Source organism: Miniopterus schreibersii (assembly GCF_964146895.1).
Source record: "Miniopterus schreibersii genome assembly, chromosome: 11".
In the NCBI taxonomy this organism is placed as follows: domain Eukaryota; kingdom Metazoa; phylum Chordata; class Mammalia; order Chiroptera; family Miniopteridae; genus Miniopterus; species Miniopterus schreibersii.
The window spans coordinates 34,636,409-34,657,489 of NC_138111.1; the positions used below are offsets into that span (position 1 = coordinate 34,636,409).

Here is a 21,081-nt window from a genome sequence, read left to right on the forward strand (position 1 = left end):
AACCAGAAGGGCGTGCAACCATCATAGGAAAGGACAGGGAAGAGGTTGGCTCTATTACATGCGAACACTTAGCCGGATTCCACAGACTGGCCGGCTTTTGCTATCCAAACATTTATTGTGGTTATTCACACCCTGCACGAACCCTTGTAAATTCTTAGACATCCCTGAGATAAGTGGGGGAACTTTCAATCTTCCTTTTAGAGAAAAGAAAACCAAGACTGGGAGACTTAGCCCTGACCAGGGAAACCCAATACCCTGGGATGAGTGAGGAGCCCAGTCCTCATTGCAGAACACAAGGAAGCGAGAAGACAGCCCAAACCCATCCTAGTGGCATGTTTCTGACCTGAGTAGAACAGAGTTCATGGGACTTTATACCATGAGCTGTGCTGGAAGGTGGTTGTGCTGATACTGTCCATTCCAAAAGCCAATGAAAAGCTAGCACGGTGTGCTGAATCATTTAAAATAAATAAACAAATGGATGCACTGAACTCAAGTCTTACATCTTTGGATGAACTAAATTAAATACCCTAATCAGATGCTATTTTCAGACTCGAGTTTTCCCATCGTAAAGTTTAAAAAAGAACAACCTGTCTAAAAATCCGGTAAAGAAATTTATTGACAAAGGTTTAGGTGTTTTAGGACTTTAATGCCCTTCACATACTCAACATAAAATACTGACAATGGATAAACAACAGGACCAAAGAAGCTTCAGCAAGGATTTTCCAGAATCACAGTGTCACTCTGGTCAAACACAATTAATGAGAACAGTCAAGTGAACAAACACGAAAGGAGCTTAACAGAGACTGTTTAGTTTTACGGCATTACTAAAAAACAAAGAACCCACCAACCTTCTCTTCCACCTACTGAAAGAAAATAAAAGTGACTCAGGAACTTCTAAATCTTGTGAAGCAGTTTCCAAAGGGAGGAAGGAAGGGAGACACACAACTGTTGAAAACATAATGTTATAATGCACAAGGTCAAGGACTTTAACAAATTCCCAAAGTCTCTACATTTATCACTGAGAACTGCAGTATTAGAAATATAAATGTATAGAGATATAAACTATTTGGTATTAAAAACAGACCTTGCTATATAAACATATGGTATGTCACTTTTCTCTCTTTATGAGAATAACAGTATAAAGATCTCCAATTGGCCCTTTAGCCGAGAATTCCTAAACACTCACCAGGTGATCAAGGTTGACTTGAATTAACAGCTGTGGAACCCAGGAGCCCCCACGGCTGTCATTTTTGGAAAGGATCAAGACGCAGCACCTAGCAGACTCCACCCACCCTCAATGCTCAGAGCCTGGCTCTCCAGAAACATTAACTGCACTTTGTGTAAGTCCATAGGCAAGTCTGAATACTGAGATCTAGCTAGAAAAAGTAGCAGCAAAGACAACATAAGGTGGAATCATCAGAAAAGCTAAAGATTTTTTTAAATGCTTTCAGTTCAAGCCAAAATTAAGGTGGCTGTTAAGTCCCACCAGCTTTGCAGAGCTGTGGATATTTTGCTGTTCTTTGAAAAAAAGTAATCTATAATAAGCATGTTCCCTTGATAAAATTACCATGGTTAAGTTTTTGAAACCGTTAAATTACTTTAAATTTTGGACATAGTTCAAGGGTAGAGTATATATCAGTTAGGATGTGTTCACAGCTGATGCATCTCCAAAAACTTCTTCATGAAGGCTGCCAGCTCCTGAACGTCCTCAATCGTGACGGCATTGTACAGAGAGGCCCGGATGCCTCCCACAGACCTAGAAGGACAAAGATGCCGCCGTTAACAAAAGCATCTAATATAGCATTTAGGTGAACCCTCTTTCCTGTCACCCCCACAGGTGGCTGGGAGCTTCAGACACCTAAACATTAGAAAATTCTCCCTGACGCAGTGCAGGTCCATCAAGTGCACACATAACCTAAATTAACTCAGCAGGAAGCAAAGAGCCGGGAGCACCGCAGGGCAGGCGTCTTGCCTCTCATGGGGCAAGGAAATGGACTTTCCATAGAGCGTGCAGATTAACTGCTCTATCTGACATTCAGCTGGAGCACCATGATCTGCTCTTACACCAAATGGGGTTGTACAGCCTCATCAGACATAGGACAGCAACCCCTATGCTGGAAGATCCATTTAAGAGATTTTCAAGAGAAATTTTAACCAAGTCTCTAGCTATGTGGCTCCACCATGCTCTCAACAGGGAATTGTGCTAAGGGCTCTAGAAGCAACAGGAGGAAGGAGTATCCCTGTGACAACTGGTTTTCCCAACAAGTTACAATAACTGCTACTCCGAGCTGGGCAGGCTCCGAGATGTGTTTCATTCTGCATTTGAAAAACCAAACCCATTCTCTGATGAGCTTCTGCACTGGATGTACACTCACCTGTGCCCTTTCAAGGAGATCATGTTGAGCTCAAGGGCTTTATCGAGAAACCTCTTTTCTAAAGCATCGTCTCCCTTGGCACTGCCAATGCGGAATGGAATATTCATCTTGCTTCTATTCTGGGGCTCCACTGGACACCTGAAAAACACGTTTATTAGTCCAGCAACTTTTCTGAAACATGCAATTGCCATTAACACATGAACAGAAAAAATGCTTAAACATTTTCTAGATGCAAACAGGAGATTAAAAAAAAAAAAGCTGTGCCCCAGGAGATTTATAATCTACTTAGGGAGACCCCTCTTGCATACAGAACAGTGAGCTACCATTCTCTCGTATGACTTGTACCTAGTTTCCATGAGCCTCGGTTTCTTCATCTGGATATTGGGAATAAAAACTCCATTTCAGACTAGTGACAGTTCAGTGGTACAGCACATGTGAAGTTTCCAACACATGGCAACCACACAGCAATGTGACTGACGCTTTCTCTACAAGGCTGCAGAGAAAAAACGTTGGTCCTCATAGTGGTTGAAACTCTTCAAACACTTGTCACACTGCATTGTCCCAAGCTGTGTGACCTTGAGCAGTCACTAACCTCTCTGCTGTGCCTCACTTTCCTCATCTATTGAATAGTGGCTGATATGAGGATCACGTATATTTACAAAAAATTTTGTGGCATATTTTTAAGTGGCCACACACTCTCTGTAGCCCTCTCAACAAGAGGTGGGGTCTGGTTCTCCACACCTTTTGAGTCTGGGCTGGCCTTGAGACTTGCTTTGACCACAAGACGGCGACAAAAGTGAGGCTGTGCAACTTTCAGGCCTCAAGGGGCATGCAGCTTTGACGTCTGACCTCTTAAAACTCTGCTTTCATGTAAGTAAGCCTGAGCTAGCCTGCTGAAAATGAGGCCCAGCCATCAGCCAGCACCAACTCCCAAACATGTGACTGAGACCACTGCTCCAGGGGGATCACCAGATGACTTCGGTTGAATAAGTGATCCCAGGTGAGAGCAGCAGCAGAACTGCCCAGGTGAGCCCAGCTGCACCTGCTGACCCAAGGAACCGTGAGCAAAGAAAATGGTTGTCATTCTAAGTCCCTGTCCTGGGGTATTTTGTGATGCAAAAATAGAAAACTGATACAATTTAGACAGCGTCTGGAACAGAGTAAATATGATATAAGCATCTGTTAAATTCAATCAATTCAGCTTTTTATTCCCAGCACATTGCACAGGGCTTGTATAGAATCTCAAAATTTATGAGTGAATTTTTAATCTATGATTTGACTTCAGTTTCTTATTTGGAAAATAAGCAATGGAAAAATTATTTTCCATTGACATCCCAAACAGGCAAATGAAAGAGGAACCAACATGCTCCTCTGAAATAAATGAAAAGTAAAACATATAATAACTCTTTCTCCATTTTCTCAAGCACATCCTGTCTTTCTTTCACTTCTCCAGGGTGGGATTCATTAAAATTAAACAGCAAATAAAAGCAGTGGGAGGAAGCCCCCATTAAAAGTTATGCTCTCCCAAGGGCACATCCACAATTCCTGTTACAGTTAATAGGAGTCAAGTGCACAGCTACACACAGAAGAGATGCAAGGAGGGAAACCAAGTATCTGGTAATAGGCTTTGAGCCTGAATCCCAGGCTCCCCTTCCTCACAAAGTGGAAGGTGTCATGGTTGACATTTAAATTAAAAATTCAGTGGGTACCCTCTTTTGATATTCTGCTGCCTCAGGCTCCCAACATGAGGTCCTATTAAGGTGGAGCAGGAAAAAGCACAGCTAATTTAAGAAGGGGGAAAAAAAACCTAAAGGGGGGAAGAATGAAGAATTTGTACTTAGAGTTCGCAACCTCACTCCGTTTAACCATCCTATTGTGAAAGTAGATGTATCACAGCAGCAATGATGTCATAAAAGCTAGAAATTAAAGATGAAAGTGGCATCTAACAAATACTTACACACTGCTTCCTGGTATGAAGCGGAGGAGAGGGGGAAAAGATTAAGGGGAATTAACTGCTTCCAATCTAGCTAGATGGCTGTGTAGGGAATTAAAATTCCATGTGAGAAGTGCAACAGCAGCAAAGGGCTGTGGAAACAGAGCCAACCAAGGAATTCTACCTAAGAGAAGGCAGAAGGGTTTCAGAGGAGGGGACGTGGAGTGGTTAAGATGGAAGGAGACAAAAGACAGGCATCCTGGCAGAGATCTTGCCTCTGCACAGGCGAGGGGACCCTGGGCAGGTTCTCTGCCAGGACTGGAGCGTTGGGTTCCTGGCTAGAGCAGCACCTGAACTGTGGACGGCCCTGCAGATATGTTCTGCTGGAAACTGGATGGGGTCTTTGAGCAGAGAGAAGCAATCAGTTTTGGGATGAAAGAAAATGGAAACCTGGGTTGTTTTTTTCTTCCTGCTCTTTCTTCCTAAGGCCTGACCTTAGATGTGGATATGGACTCTATCCCTTGGACATCTTTGTAATATTAAAATTAATATCAAATATATATTAAGAACCATCCTAAGTGTTTTCCACAAATAATAATATTAAGAGCTAACTCTTAAGGAATGCTCCCTGTGTGCCAAGCAGTTTCTAGGGCTTCACTCTCCCAGGGCGATGTATTTAGTATAAAAAATGTCACCACCCTGAGATTCAAGTCACAAGCCTGAAATTCCTGGGTGGGGATGTGGGACCACCCAGATCACCAACACTTCAGTGTCCCAGAGAAGGTGAATGCATCCATTTGCCAAAAGTCCCTGGCATATACACATTTTTAAATTCACAAAACAAAAAATGTGAGATCAGATCCATCCACTTACACATAGAATCCTTGGGAATTATCAATGATATCATAGATCATCTGAGATTTGATGGAGCTAAGCTTCTCCATGGCTGCCGCACCGCCATTGTTCTTAATCCACTCCAGGACCAAGCCCATGACGTAGATGCTAAAATAAAGATTAAAACAAAACTCCATTTAGCTCAGTTTTGCAAAAGTGGGAAGACATTCAAGCAAACTATTAAGATGTACCAAAACAGACTTTAAAATGTCATTGCACACAGACAAGATGAGAAGGGGTGATGTGTAGACCAAGGACAAGCAAGATCAACCCAATTCTATGCCTCAGAAAGCCATTCAGAAAAGAGGTTTCATTAGACTCCTCCCTGGATGTCCCATCAGTCCCTACCTGTCCAGCTCCAAGCCCTTATGCAAACTTCACAACACTTGGGACACACTTCCCGACCTCCACCTGCTGACACTGTCCCCACCACAAGCATCCTCAGAACCCCTGGCCCCGGCCTCACCCAGTTAATCCTTCACTTCCTGAACTTCCCGAGTCTTCTGCCCAAACTTCCCATACAGCTTTTACTATTCGCTCTTTTATTTTCTATTTCTATGTGCAAAAGGTGTTCAGCTTTTCCACCCCAAGCTGACACAGGGCCCCCCACCTGGCAGGAGACAGTGTGGCTTAGTGCTAGGAGCCTGGGCTCTGGGTCAGTCCTGACTCTAGTCCCAGCGCTGCCACTTATTAACAAATTCCCCAGGATTAGTCACCTCAGGAACCCAAGCCTCAGCTTTCCCATCTGGGGACCAGGAAGACCAACCAACTTCTGGCATTTTAACTGCCCTGCTCTTCCCAACTCCACCTTCCCACCTAACAGACAGATGCAGCAGGGTCCCTTGCTCCCCTGGTCTCACAGTTGGGCAGGGAGCCTAATGGACCTATCAGAGCCTTCCCCAGGATCCTCTAAATTGGGATGAGAAAGAGGCAGACGTGTGTTGGTGAAATTAGGAGATAGGAGGTCAAGAGCCCAGGAAACACTAGAAGGATGCGCATCTGAAAATATGAAGACAATATTCCAGCAGAGAGAAACAAGGATCAGAAATAGCAGATAGGGTGGGATTTGTGTCACTGGTTCCAGGAGGACCCAATGAACCTCAGTCCTTCATGGAGCTCAGAGCCATTCCCTTCTGAGCCAACCAGAGAAACACACCCTGCCACAAGATCCAAGCAAGGCCATCCTTGAGCCGGTTCTCCAACAGTACTGTTCAGAGGCCACTGTTCCCTTTCACCTGCAGCTATTATCCCAGGGTCCCCAAGCTGCTATTCTGATGATCACACTCAATGCTGCAGCAAGGCCCAGGCCAGGTCCACAGTCCCAGCCAGACCTCAGCACTGACACACTACCCTCTCGGTGGCGGTCATGCTCAGACTAGCTGCGCATGCCTTCTGGCTAATCTTAATTGCAATCTGAGCAGGCAGCCAGCAGAAAGCCCAACCATTTTACACGTCTCTGGAAACAGCACCCTTAGCCTAGGTGTCTGAAGCCTCACCAAGAGGCACAAGGTTGTCCTAGGGACCACAGCCCTGGAGTGGAAGGATGCCTGGCCCCCGTGGCTCTACTGTGGCTTCCAGAAGCCCCATTAACTCACGCTTCTACCCCAAACAATCCAAAATCTTCCAAATGCAGGGCCCTAAAATGCTTACACAGCTTTGTAATGTGGTCTCGATTCTCCCCACTATCAGTGCAACACTTTAAACTAATTTATACTTTCACATCTAAAATGCAACCTGCAAACACAGAACATAGGTTTACCATCTAAGCCTGACTGTTACGTGACTCAATAAATCACAGAACATCTGTTCTATGGAATACCAAGCAGCCATTCAAAGAAAATAAAAGGCAGGCATTTGAGCGGATATGGCAATGTTCATAGTATTTTGTTGAGTGGGAAAAAAGGAATTCACAGAACAGTGTGTATGGAAAAGTTCCATTCGTATAATCAAACATACGGCTCTGTATATGTGCATATGCCCAGTTAAGGGTCTGTTAGGATACACAGCAAGCAGTTACCAGTGGTTACCCCGGCAGGCTCTGATCACTTCAGAAACCTCTGCTAAGAGCACGTTACTCTTATACATTTTTTAAAGCAATACAAAATACTCACTGTGCACTAGAGCTTAGAAAGCACACCAGAAAGTCCACAGAAAACTCGCCCTGGCTGATTCTAACTGCAGATGAGCTTCTGGAGTTGATGGTGGACAAGGCTAAGCCCATTCTGGTAAGAAAGGTGGCCTGCATTAGTGGGGCTAATTTGTTTCTTATTAGTTACTCTGCCTCATACTACAACTAAAACCAATTTATACTTACGGGTTCAGCTAGTCACAGTAAGTAAAAACTTTTACTTAGAGTTAGAAAAAAAGTGTAGGCATCTTTTGCGTATCCACTAACTGGGCTTAATGTGTTCTACTAAAGAGTTAAACAGAATGACCAAGCGTCCTTGCGTCCTTTATTCCACCCCAATTCATTGCTCAGGGCTACAGCAAGTATTGGAAGCCCAGTTACCAGCACAGTTCAAACAAACTTCCCAGGCCCTGTGGTCATTTGGCTCTGATTTTACAAGGAAGAAAAAAAAAAAGAAGAATGCTTCTTTTCAAACTCAGACCTTTTCAAGGACTTCTATGTGACAGAAAGTTCTGGAGTGTCCTGAGTGCCTTATCAGCTTCCATTCAAGGGATTGGGGAGGATGTTTTGCGCAGATCTTCATGTCTCTGTCTATGAAGTTTGTTCTCACTGGGTGAGCTACAATTTTCTATCGCTGAATGTTTAAGCACTGCAAAAGTATTCTACATTTCCCAAGTTAGAGATTCAGGGTAACTGCTCAATTATACAGACTTACTTTGTTCTTTCTTTTCTTTTGGGGTAAAAGAAAGCAAAGCAACTTCCAGGAGCTGTCTTCAGGCAGAATACATTGAACCCAGTCTTTCATCTTCTACATTTACATGATTCTAATCAAACATTAACTATGCTGCCCCAAGATGGCCAATTACCACTGTTCTAATCTGTCTGGGGAAAAACAGCCCCTTTTCTGCCCTTGTCTCTGGCTCAGCACATTCCTCAGGCAGGAAAGTTCTGGGGAGGTAAATCCTGCCTTTCTGCCCTCCCCATGCACCCAGAGGTGACCAACTTGCCCAACTGGTCAAGGCCTGGGGCCAAGGCTGGAGAAAGACCCTATGAAGTTCCTGCTCTAGGACTTTCTGTGTCTCCAGGTCTGACTCCAGACATTTTCACCTCCCATTAGAGACTGGCCTACTTTCTCACTATTCCTGCTGATCTCCCCCCTAATATTAACAAGCAGCATATTCACATATTCATTACATTTTAAAAAATCTGTTTCATGGCAATTCTTAGAGAAGGTGCCAGGTGAGTGAGAGCGCCCCTTGTTCCTCCAGGCTGTGCTCTCTCTAATCACTACTTGCCTGCCTTTGGGCCACATTTCAGGGAGGTGCTCTCCCTGTCTCCTTCCACCTTCCCAAAGCCAGTGGTGACCATGAAAGACTCACCTGACAGAGAGCCAGGCCCTGGCCCTACCTTCTAATAGTTAAGAGCCACCTCTTGCCTTGTGCAACCCTGCATCTAAGCCCCTTCTCCTGGAGCCCTGCCCTTGAGGGTCCCCAACTGTGCCTCAGCACACCCAGTTCTCATTTCCAGGTTGGCCAGAGGGCACTGCTTTTCCTCTGCCTAGAACCCGAGGTAAGCATCCTCCCCACCACTGCCCCATCCCTAACAGGTAGGTATTTTAGAAACACTTTCAACCAGGGTGAAAGAGAGTGGGGTTTACAGGCAACCAGGAAAGCGAGCACCAGAACCCCCGCTTCCCTTAGGACAGCAGAGGACACAACATGAAGGGCTGCTCTGCCTCACGTGAGCCGTGTGGAAAACTAGCAGAGCATCAGATTCTAACTTTGAACACAACTCCTTTCTTTCCTAAGGCAGATTATGTGGGAGAAATTTTCTACAGGCAGTGCCTCAGGGGGAGACCTCTCATAAATTCCCAACCCCGGTGGCCCATCTGCCTGCACTGGCCCCTGCCCCCTTTTATACTCTTACGAGAACTTCCGCCCCTCCCAGAAAAACCCAAGAATGGGAGAGCCTGACTCCACCAGCTCTCTGCCTTCCTAAGATGGTATCCTTCAAACACAAACAAATCCATCCTGAGGATTTTGCTTGCAAAGAGCACTGAGGTTCAGGGTGTACGCTCCCAGGCTGTGGAGCCAGAGTGCCTGGGCTCAAATCCCAGCCATGCCACTTTGTAGAAGTAGGGCCTCGGCTTCTTCACTTGCAAAATGAGAATAATAAGAGTATCTGCCTCCTAAGCTGCTTGGGAGATTAAAGAATCTTACATATAACATATTACTATTTTACATCATAGCTGTCCCACAAACATAAACCCATCGCTGGTTCTTCCCTCCCCTGCTAAGGCTCTGGGAACTAACAACAGAAATAGTAATAATGTAGCGGCTAATATCTATAACACAAGTTCCAGGCCCTCAGTGAGTGCATTCAATATACATATATCAACTCCTTTAATCCTCACAGCAACTCCAATGAGGAGGGTACTATATTACTTCTGAAGGGACCTGCTGCACAGAGAAGTTAAGAGAATTGCCCAAGGTCACACAGCTGGTTAGTAATAGATCTCTCTGGCAAATATTAAATCCCAGGTGTCACAAAGGTTTTCCCAAACCACCTGAAGCTGGGAGTTAAGAGACTGTTGGCAGGCCTGAGGGGTGCAATGCAGCTAACAGGAACCCTGCAGGCAGTGTGAAAAAAAAAGGGAAAGTGTTTGTTCCAAGCCAGTATCTTTGCTGCTAAGCATCGAGCTTCCTTCACGCAGGCCCAGCAGGGAAAGAAAAGAGAGCAGGGGAGGTCCAGCGTTTGAAAGTCCTTCTCCCAATTTGCACTGCTTGTTTGAGATGCAGTCACAGCACTTCACCTGCAGAGAGCTTTGGGGTTAATGGTGAACCACCAAGGCTACCAAAATCAAACAAAAGCACCCCCCCCAAAAAGGGCTAGAAGGAAAACTGGCCAAACAGTGCACAGAGGGTAACGAGGGACTCGTGAGCTGGACAGAGACTCCTGATAGGATCTCTAGGATATCAGGTCACTGGTTCATGCAAACACTCTACTTAAAAGTCACCTCTGCTTTGATGGGAAAGAGACCCCGAAAGAGACCCCGCAATTGGTCCATAAGCAGCACACGGGAGTTACCTGAAGCAGGGAGGTGTGTTGTACAAGGAGTTGTTTCCGGCCTGCACTTTGTACTCCAGGACCGAGGGGCACTCCCTGAGGGCGAACCCCAGCAGGTCATCGCGGATGATCACCACCGTGACCCCTGCAGAGCCAACGTTCTTCTGTGCACCAGCAAAAATCACCCCAAACTGGAAATGAGAAAAACATGCCATTGTAGATACACCTGGTAATTTTTCTTAAAGGTATTTAAACTTCCTAAATGATTTCTATGAGGAAGTAACCACTGTATTCCTATTAGGAGTGTATTCTCTTCTCTAAAGGAATCTCCATCTGAGACACTTCGAGTTCAGAGGTCTGCAGGTTACATGCCTGCCTGGCCCTTCTCCTCCCCAGGAAGGGGCTAGTCTAGGTCCACCATTATAAAAACCTTATACATATTCATATTCACTCTGCATACTTTCCATCTATGCCCAAGTTAGTCTTTAAAATAGAGCACTGTTTAGAATTGCCAGTGCATGGTAAGTGGTAATACATACCAAGACTATAACCAAAATGTGGTATATCCATACAATGGAATAGTATGCAGCCTTAAAAAGGAATGAAGTTCTGACAAGTGCTTCCACAAGGACATTCTGCTAAGTGAAATAGGCCAGGCAAGAAAGGATAAATATTGCATAATTCTGCTTATATGAGGTAACTAGAGTGGTCGCATTCATAGAGACAGGAAGTAGAAACAGTGGTTACTAGCAGCTGGGGGTGGAAGGACTGGGGAGTTAGTGTTTAACGGGCACTGAGTTTCAATGTGGGAAGATCAAAACTTCTGAAGATGTATGCTGGCAATGATTTAAGGGTGAATGTACTTAAAATGCCACTGAGCTGCACTTAAAAATGGTTAAAATGACAAATTTTATGTTAAGTATATTTTACCACAATTTTTTTAAAAAGGCAGATTACTATTTAATCAGGATGTTTTCCATTCTTTACAGATATTATGCCCCTGATTGCAGGCACCTGGGTACACTATTCCCATTGCCCACCTTAGTGCCCCATCAAAAGTCTATGTGTCCTGATGCTCTTGGAGTTGAGCTGGGTACAAGGCAAGGTGGGGCTCCTTCAGAGGCACCCTGTGCTGGGATAATCTGCATCTTCCCTTGAAGACAGCAAGCTACTCCCAATGTGCTGACCAAAAAATTTCCTAAGAGCCACTCTCAGAGGCAGATAAATTCCCAAAGGACTCAAGTGTGACCTTGTGAAGCCTTCATTAACATGGGGCTGGGAGGTCAGGACTTAAACACCTGATGATCCACAATGAACAAGCGACTACTGGCCTGCTCACTGAGAGCTACCCCGGCTCCAGGGTCTCTGCTGGCCCAAGGCTCCCCAACCTTTCCTTGGTCTAGTATATATTCAAATGCCCTTACAAGAACCAAGATGCTGGGGTCCCCTCTCTTACACTCTACCTTGGAAACGTCCACTGGCTTGGATAGGAAGTTTGAGGACATGTCGCAAACCAGCACTGCTCCCTTGACGTCAGGGATAAAGTCAAACTCCACGCCATGCACGGTCTCATTGGCGCAATAATACACATAGGAGGCGTCCGGGCTGAGGGTCCAAGTGCTTGGGTCTAGAATTTCTATCACAGAAGACAAGTTAGAGACACCGCACCTGTATTCCCCCTTCCTTATGTAGCTGGAGTCCACCAGGAATAACAGCCCGTCCCCTAGCAGTGAAAGGCTGATTCCAAAGCATTCCTGAACGAAAGCACCCTATCCATCCTGCATTATAATCACCACCCCCATCCTAAAAGGATGGTCACTCTCACCCTGCTGACCGTTAAATCTTCAGATATGGCCAGCTGAGTATCTGGGGTTTTTGTTTGCCATCCTATGTCCACTGGAGGTCCAATAGTTTCCTCTTGGGGCTCCAGCCTCCCCCATTCTCAGCCCATGTGATTCCCGTGGAACCAATTCCACCAGAAGCCCCAAAGGTAAAGTGTGACTCAAGTACTGTCACACAACTGATGTGGACTGGGACATATGAGACATGAGACTGTTATTGGAATATGTGAGCACAGAAACTGAACCTTGGGAGAATATAAGGTCAGCAGAGGCTGCAGCCATCTTCTAAGACTGAGGGGACAGTTTTTCTGACTGTGGAGCCACCACAAGGAGAAAGTGAAAGATACCAGGACCTGAAAATAGTGCTGGGGCCCTTGATCGACCCACACCTAAAGCCAAACCGGACCCTGGGCTCTGCAGCTAAGTGAGCTTATAGATGCTCTTTCTGCAGCAGCACTTAGTAGCCTTAACTAGTACAGCCATCCAATCTAAGTGGTATCAAACGAACTAATGACAAGAAGGAGCAAAGTCAACATTGCTAGTCCACCTCAGCTCCAGCACTTACTTGTGTAACTCCCAAGTTTAGGGTGGACAATGTTCACAGTCCCAAACTTCTTGGCTTCTTCTGCGGCTTTAGCTGACCAGGCTCCTGTCACCACATAGTCGGCGCACCTTCCTGCTTTCAGTCCAATCAGGTTTAAGGGGACAGCACTGAACTGGCCAGACCCACCTCCTTGCAAAAAAATCACCTTGTAGTTGTCTGGAACAGCTCTGGGCAGAAGCACAGGAGACCGTAACTAGAGACTCACAGGGTCAAAGACGGAGCATGCGCGATGCTCTGCCGGCACTTTACCCTGGGCAGACATACAAGAACGATGGGAACGTCCCACCACCGCTCTGCCTTCCCCAATCCAGTCATTTACCTACTCACTCCTTGGACAACTATTTATTGGCCCTGTGGTGGAAGCCTATGGTCACTGCTTGGACGGAAGCTAGTAACACCCTCCTGCTCCTATAGCGTGTCACCCCGTGCTACCATTCTCAGTCCATGTGGTTCAAAGGTGACCAAGCCCAGCTCCAGGGGATGAGCACATGACCCAAGTTGGCCAACGGAGCTTGGTTCTGAGACATTCGATCAAATTTTTGGGAAAGAGCTCTTTCTATTGAGGGGAAGAATGAATTTGTAGGAACTAACCCTACAACCAATGGTGGCCATCTGATGAAGCTACCACATAAAACAGCAGGTCCAGGAGATGAGAAAAAGACCTTCCTGACATCACCTGAGCTCTTATATCACTCCCGGACTTTTCCATCATGCAAGGTAATACATTTCTTTTTTTTTCGAATACAAGTGGAAGTTTATTTAGAAAGCACAGAGGTAGAAAGAGTGAGCCAGCTGGGCTGCATGGGCTCAGGAAACAAGTTACAGAAGTAAAAGAAGGGCCCCTGGAGCTTAAGAGAAAGAAAGTAAAGGTAAAACTGTCTGGGGGGAAGAAGAGGGGGAACAGGGCATGGGCATGCGAGGGGGGGGGGGGAGAGGGAGAACATGCCAACACATTCTTTTTTTTTGGTTAAGCCAGGAGTTGGACTTCTGTCCTTTGCAACCAAAAGTCCTAAAAGTATTTATGTGCTGGTCCATGTTATGAACCAAATGGACACTGGAGAAAGATCTAATTACCTATTCAGGCCTAATTACCTATTCAGGCCTAATTACCTATTGGGGCACCTAATAAACATCTAGATTAGGAGGGAAATTTTTTACTCCAGCATGGAAAATTAAGATGGTTAAAATGAGTACAGTGGGGTTACAGATAATTCCAGTTTAATTTGTGAGCTTGTTTTTTCTAAACTTTCTGCACTGGTCTTGTGAGCAGGGAAAAAACTGTGTTTCCAAGGTTACCATATTCATTTATGTGCATATAATGATATGTAAAACCTCTCCTTTAAATAGCAATGTGTTTAGGAATAAGGTTTCCTCCAGAGAAGGAAGAGGTGCAGATAACCTAGGAGGGCAGTTCCTGAAGTTCAGGCTCTTAAAATGACCCCAAGAGCCTGTTAAAAATGAAGTTTCTAAAGCGATTCTGACAGCAGGTCTGGGTGGGGCCCAGTATTTGAATTTTTAATACTTCCCCACACCAGGTAATTCTGACAGGCAGTATGAGGCCCATACTTCCAGAACCAGTGAACTACATTGTAGTTAATAATGCTAAACTTCTACAGTGCTGAAAAATCTTTCTTAGATATGATGATTTCAAATCTTTAGAAATACTACATAAAATAAAAACAAACAAGTGAAGGATAGGTAACAAGCAAAAAGCATTATGTACTAATTTAGTGAATTTGGGAGCATCTTAAAAAAAATATTTTTACTTATAGAATGTTTTAAACAGCAGAGCATAGCAAATACTAAAACAGAGTATATATAATCAAACAAAAGTAATGCAGGCCCTGACCAGATAGTTCAGTTGTTTTAGAGTGTTGCCCCGATATGTCAAGGTTACAGGTTCAATCCCCGATCCCCGGTCAGGGCACATACAAGAAGCAACCGATGAATGCATAAATAAATGGAACAGTAAATCAGAAAAGAAAAAAAAAAGTAGTACAGTTTGGTCTTAAAATTTTAAACTTACAGCAATTCCCGAACAAGATTCTCTGTGTTATTAAGAATCTTGACGAAATCTGATGACCTGTGGCTCATTTCTGTGGAAGGAAAGATAACAAAGTAAGTTCCAGTTCAAAACTGAACACAAGTAGCTTCCGAAAGAATGATAAAATTTGCAAGTAAAAGAATAAATAGACATTTCAGTAATTTTACATTCAACTTCATTTAGGGGGAAATCTAAATTGATTTTCAAATTGCAAGCATTTTAGCCTTATATCACAGCAGAATGAGTTTTCAAGTGGCAGTTTCGTTCTCTGTGATTTCTCACCTTTACCACACACTTGAATCTGTGTGCAATGTCTGCCCTTTGGGACAACAGGGCAGAATTCTACACTATGCTCTCACCTCACAGACACCTAAGTACATGTCAGCAAACCCACAGGAACAATATTTAATAACAATGAGCATACTGTTAAACTTACTGCCTCAATACTATGTAGCCTTTGGAAAAAAGAAAGAAGAAAAGAAGGAAGAGGGGAGGGGAGGGGGGGAGGGGAGGGGAGGGGAGGGGAGGGGAGGGGAGGGGAGGGGAGGGGAGGGGAGGGGAGGGGAGGGGAGGGGAGGGGAGGGGAGGGGAGGGGAGGGGAGGAGGGGAGGGGGGAGGGGAAAAGAAAATTTTAGAACTCAAAGGTTCCCTTCCCTAATAATATAAAGGAGAGAAGCTTAATGAAATTATTAGCAGACAAGATCTTCATAAAAACCCTGTGTACTTTTAAACTTTTATTAAGTTCATTTATAAGTGTAGTTAAAAACTAAGTGAACGTGAAGCAGTACTATAAATATCTGGGACACTGGTATGCAAATGTACAGTAAAAACCTCTGGATCTCAGTCCCTATGACTAGCAAAACCAATTAGAAAATGCTGAGATGTATGAAATCTCACCAGCATTTATGTTTATGTTGATTTCAAAATTGCTTCCATCAAACATGCAACTAAATTATTAAAATTTTTAAGACCCTGTAGAAATTACAGGTTTGATGCATTTAAATTAATTCCCTGACACCCGGACAGTCACAGAATCCAAATGTAAATCTTACCAAGAACACTAATCCCAAGGCCTTTGTAGTCTAATAATTCTTTTTGTATCTCTAACAATACCTAGAAAAAAATAAAAGAAAATAGGTGATTTGAATATTCTGTGCACAGCTGTCCTTCTGGACATATAAACCTGGGGGTGGGGAGGGAAATGGGAGGGGCTCTACTCATAGCGCCTGTGAGATCTGGAAGCTTCTGTCCCCACCCACAGCTAAGGGGTTCCTCCCAAAGAGCCCAGAAAAGAGGCAATTTTCCCAAAAGTTGAGTGTGAATTTACCAAATGTGACTGATACTGGGATGCAGTTTTTCCAAAAGCATGAATTAACTTAAATATAAAAAAAATAACTTGGACTTAAAAGAAAAACAAGTATACAATTTTTCTGATGACAACTCTTTATCTGTTTAGATAAAACCTTTGGGAAAAACTAGAATATGTCTCCCCCACAATCTCGTTTGCCACTGCCTTAAAGCAAAAGTACAAAAGGCATAAAGTTCTGGGTTCAGAGAACAAACAAATAAAAATCAACTGGGTCCCAAATTAAACAGATAACTTGATTTTCCATACTTTTGGTCTAAGGCGCAGGACTGGGATGGGTGGGGTGGGCATGAATTAGGAAGCACCTGCTGTGAAGTAAGACTCCTCCAGGAGTGACTGATGTACTTATCCAACAACTGAGCCATGAGGGTGATACTCTTATCCTTAATTTGCCCACGAGAAATCTCAGCTGAGGCTCCAGAGGGGGTCTAAGCTATATGCCCTGGCCAGCCCCTTGACCCATCTTATAGAATCACTGCAGTCCCATAACCACAGTCTACCTCACAGGGGCCACAGGGCAAGTTGTACCCAGTTTAGGGCCAATCCTAGTGCCAGGAAATGGAGGGGGCAGGAGTGTGAGGGCCACAGCTAAATCTCTTCTAAACCTCTCCTTTGGACAGGCAGCTCCTAGCTACGGAGGAGACCCACTGTTGCTTCCCAAAGGCAAGTGAAATGAAAATAACTACACACTGAAAAGGAAAAGACCTATCTTTTTAAAGACAGCAAGCCCTCATCAGAGATGCATGCTGATGTGTTTAGGAGTGAAATGACTGATATCTGGGGCAGGACCAGAGAAAGACGGGGGGGGGGGGGGGGGGGCGTTGCTGACACAAGATTGGAAAAATGTCCATAGTTGTTAAATCTCAGAGACCAGCCAATGGATAGCTTTATATTATTCCCTCTCTACTTCTGTGTATGTGAGAACCGCCACAAAGTAAAAAGAGAGAAAGAAAAGCTCACAAAATGTGCACAAAACAGGTGAGGTAAGACCTCTGTAGAAACATCCAGCCATCAGAGATAGTTTTGTTAAAAGACAGGCTGGCCCGCCTGTGTGGTTCAGTTAGTTGAGTGTCGTCCTGTGCACCAGAAGGTCCCTGATCTGATTCCTGGTCAGAGCACATGCCCAGGTTGCAGTCGAGTCCCCAGTCAGGGGGGGTTTGTGCATGCAGGAGGCAACCCATCGATGTTTGATTTTTCCCTCTCTCCCTCTCCCTTCCTCTCTCTAAAATCAATAAAAACATTTAAAAATAAATAAATAAAAAGAAAGAGGATACAGGCTAAGGAGGACACATAAAACCATCTAAACTGGATTGCAACTTATCTGAAGAAACAGTATTTGAACAATAAAGAATTAGACAAAAAATGATTCCATTGAAAAGGGGGCTCAAGAATTTGTCATTGTTTTGCAAACTGTTGGATGCTTATTAGCACTGGCTGATCAAATAAACTTTAGTGAATCCTTCCCTCTATAAAGTAAAAAGAAACACCCTCTGTGATAGAATCTTCTTTCAACTTCTGTTTAAGACTATATTTCTTAGACAGTATTCTTTGAAGACATCTATAAGTTTATATCCAAAATCATTACAGAGTTTTTAAGACTTCCACCCATATAGCACAGGCCTCTTAATCCAGTAGAGTTTATTTTTTTCAAACTGCTGAATGCTTTTGTGGGTCACAACAAATTTTTTATAAGAAACTGAACAGACCGGAGAGGAACAGAATACAGACTGTGTACATCGTAGTTAATTAGGCTGTTTCATAAGGCTTTTGTTTTAGTTATAATTACATGCATGTACTTGGTCATTTTGTAAAATATATTTTCCATTGTGATTACAGTCAAAGTTTGAAAAGGTACCTAATTCTTTAATTTCAATTAAATCAAGTACAAAGCATCATCTGCCCCCCAGGTTAGAGGGTGTATCTGAGGGCAAAAATCCTCCCCAGAAAATAAATAATAAACAAATAAGTGTATTAATGATGACAACTGCCATTATAATAAAGGCATAACAAATTACACGGGAACAATACTGAGTCCAAAAGATGAAAAGGGGAAATGGTCATGATGAGGAGAGTACAGGAAACATTTCACAGCTCTAGCAGAGAATCTCTCTTAAAAGGGACTGAAATAGCCCAGAGGGGGAAAAAAAAGTCCTGTTCTCTCAGCTACTGTGAGCTCGGCCCATAGAAAAAGATCCTTTCCCTTCTAAAATTGTAAGATTCTCTGTTCTTACAATACAGAGGAGGCTCTGTCCCAGGGAGATTTCTACCCTGTTCAACAAAAGATAATTGTAAAGTATTTGGCCGTGCCTCATGTTGTTACAACATATTATGTCTTCTTGGTTGGAAAAATAAAAATCTCACAGCAGCGGTACAGCTTGTCAACGCGTTCAAGGCACAGCAGAGGCTGCCCGCTCCGCAGCTGCGACGGTTTGGGGGGGGGGGGCGGAAGGGGGGGGGCTGAAGGGGGAGGCCAGGACCTGGAGCCAGGCTGGGGGTTGGGAAGGCGGGGAGAGAGTGCCACTTGCACTTGAAAGGTCTGGCCGTGGCCCGGGGTAGAATTTAATCATTCATTCGCTCCAGAACAAAGTGACGCGGGCTGGGCTAGCAGCCCAGGGCCTACCACTACCAGAGTATGAATTCTAATACCTTTGGGGGGGGGGGGGGGTGTGTAACAAACCGGTTATCTACTCGCAAAAAAAAAGCGGACTAAAAGGGTTTAGGGAAGGGTAGTTCCGGGCGTGACAAGGAGGAATTGGAAGGCTTTCAAATTTACATTTTTGAAAAACAATGTTCCCAAAAGCTGTCTAACCCCCACACTGTTTCCGGCAGCCAGGCGTGGGCCTCTAGTTTTCCATCCCCTCCAGTTAACGCGATTCCCATTCGCCATTCATTCACACTGACCATGTCCATTCAAGCATCCCCTCGACACTGCCCGGCTCGCTGCACTGCCCGCAAAGCCGACGCGGAATGAGAGGGGGTTTTCCCGCCGCGCCCACCCCTGGGCCAGCGAAAGGAGCCTGCGGGAGTCGCCAGGTGCGCTCCAGCGACGTGCCAGCAACGCCCCGGAGGGCCGAGGCGCGCACGCCTCGGGGCAGCTGCACGGGCAATGCCGCCCGAGCTTCCTCCCAGGAGTGTATTCTTCCAGCCCACCTGCGAGAGAACTGGGTGCACGCTGGTACAGACAGTTCGGGGGACTCGGAGCGGGAGTGGGGGTCCCACCGCCCGGAGCGGAGATGCAGAGCTCCCCGCACAGGATGCTCAGCTCCCAGCGCAGAGATGCACAGCCACTCGCGCACGTGCTCACGTCCAGGCTGCGCTTTCCGTGCGCGGTCGCTGGGACTTACCGAGCGCGGCAGCTTGGCGGGCCCGGGCCCGAAGTTGACCACTTGCTTTGGGGCGTCCATGGTGCTGCGGCGCAGGTGGCAACGAAGCGGGAGAGAACCGGCCGCTCTGGCTTCGCGAGTCGATCGCCTGCGCCAACCCTCGGCCTTTTTTTCCAGGGCCCAGCTGGCGCTCCGATTGGCCCGCGCATGTAGCAGGTCCTGCTATGATTGGTCCTCTCAGCGGGGCTCCCATCCCCATTGGTCGCGCTCGCTAGCCGAGGCCGGAAGCCGTTTCTCCGCTGGGGTTTAGGGTTTCAGCCCTTTCTTTGGTGTATGCAAGGCGTGCGGGTGATTGCACCAGCCGGCCCGCGCCGCTGCGCCCCCGCCCGCGGGTCGTGGGCGGAGGAAAGAGGCTGATGCCGCCGACATGCGTTCCTGCTCCTGCGCCCTGGATCAGACCTGTTTCAGTCCCCCAACCCTGACCCCAGACCCCCGACCCCCTCTCTTGGCCGCAGGGGGAGATGCGGAGCAAATCTCACCGTCCTCCTGTCCTCCAACCAAATCTCTCCTCCACCAGCCCCTGGGCTCTGATGCATTTGTTTTGGAACCAGCAGCCATTCATTCCCCAAACTTAGTTCTAAGTACCCCCGCGGCTCCAGATACTCCGGTGGAGAGGCAGGGCTCCCAAGGATGGAACTACAGGGTGAAGAATGGGCCCGGGGTGGGTGGAAGATGAGGTTCTTTGCACGTACACTGGAGCCCAGAGTTCCTGCTGGATTAAAGGATGGAGGCAGCTAAGGATTCTGGGAAGATCCCTGGCCTGGGAAACCTACCTGAGCCCCCACCTCCCCAACCCCCGCCCCGGGCAAGTCCTTAAAAGATGCTGATTCTTCATTTCCTCTTGTGAAATCAACAAGCTGGAACCTGGCAGTAGCTCTCAGGTTCGCCAACGCTGACAAGCTGTGACTTTAGAAACGTGAGATGTTAACAGGAACGCAATACCCCTGGGGAGCTGCAGCCCAGGCCAGTGGGGAGGCCCAGAGCCAGGCCCCGGGGGGCACAGAGCCAAAAATGCTCAAATGTTTCTGCAATAGTGACCTTCTCGAGCTCCCGTGGAGGCTCCCATGGGGTTCTGAAAGAGGAAGGCCCCCTCCCCTGCAAGAAAGAAGTTTCTCTGAAGTCTGGAATTCCATCATTTTTTTTAAATGTGAACTAGGAGTTCTTCTCCACGATTTAACCTAGTTTCTTTTAATATAAAAATATTTCCCCAAATCTTGGAGCAAAAGTGATGTGCCACAAATACACACAGTGCCTGTCCTGAGACTTTTGGTAACACTAGCCACACTGTCAACAACCCATTTCAAAAGGCTTGAAAGCTGACAGGGTTTTGGCATTTGTTTGCTTTCTGTGGTATGTGGGTGGGATGGGGCTGGGACTAGAGGTAGGGCTTTGGGTTTGGGAGTTGTAGGGTTAAGTTTCTAGAAAAAGCTGAAATGAACAAGGTCAC

General features: G+C 45.7%; 1 protein-coding gene across 2 annotated transcripts; it reads right to left on the reverse strand.

Annotated features, from left to right (window-relative positions):
• Positions 1-625: 625 nt before the first annotated feature.
• Positions 626-19,848, reverse strand: PSAT1 (phosphoserine aminotransferase 1). 2 transcript variants are annotated; one of them, XM_081152166.1, is made up of 9 exons: positions 19,596-19,751; positions 15,938-15,998; positions 14,868-14,937; positions 12,803-13,008; positions 11,860-12,032; positions 10,418-10,587; positions 5,182-5,310; positions 2,376-2,513; positions 626-1,756 (listed from the first exon to the last, which is right to left on the reverse strand). In XM_081152166.1, the coding sequence occupies exons 1-9, from the start codon at positions 19,653-19,655 to the stop codon at positions 1,651-1,653; spliced, it is 1,113 nt and encodes a 370-aa protein (XP_081008292.1). In that variant the 5' UTR covers positions 19,656-19,751; the 3' UTR covers positions 626-1,650. The 2 variants fall into 2 exon arrangements, with proteins under 2 accessions (XP_081008292.1, XP_081008291.1); XM_081152165.1 differs by lacking the exon at positions 15,938-15,998 and having other exon boundaries at positions 19,596-19,848.
• Between the last annotated feature and the right edge of the window lie 1,233 nt (positions 19,849-21,081).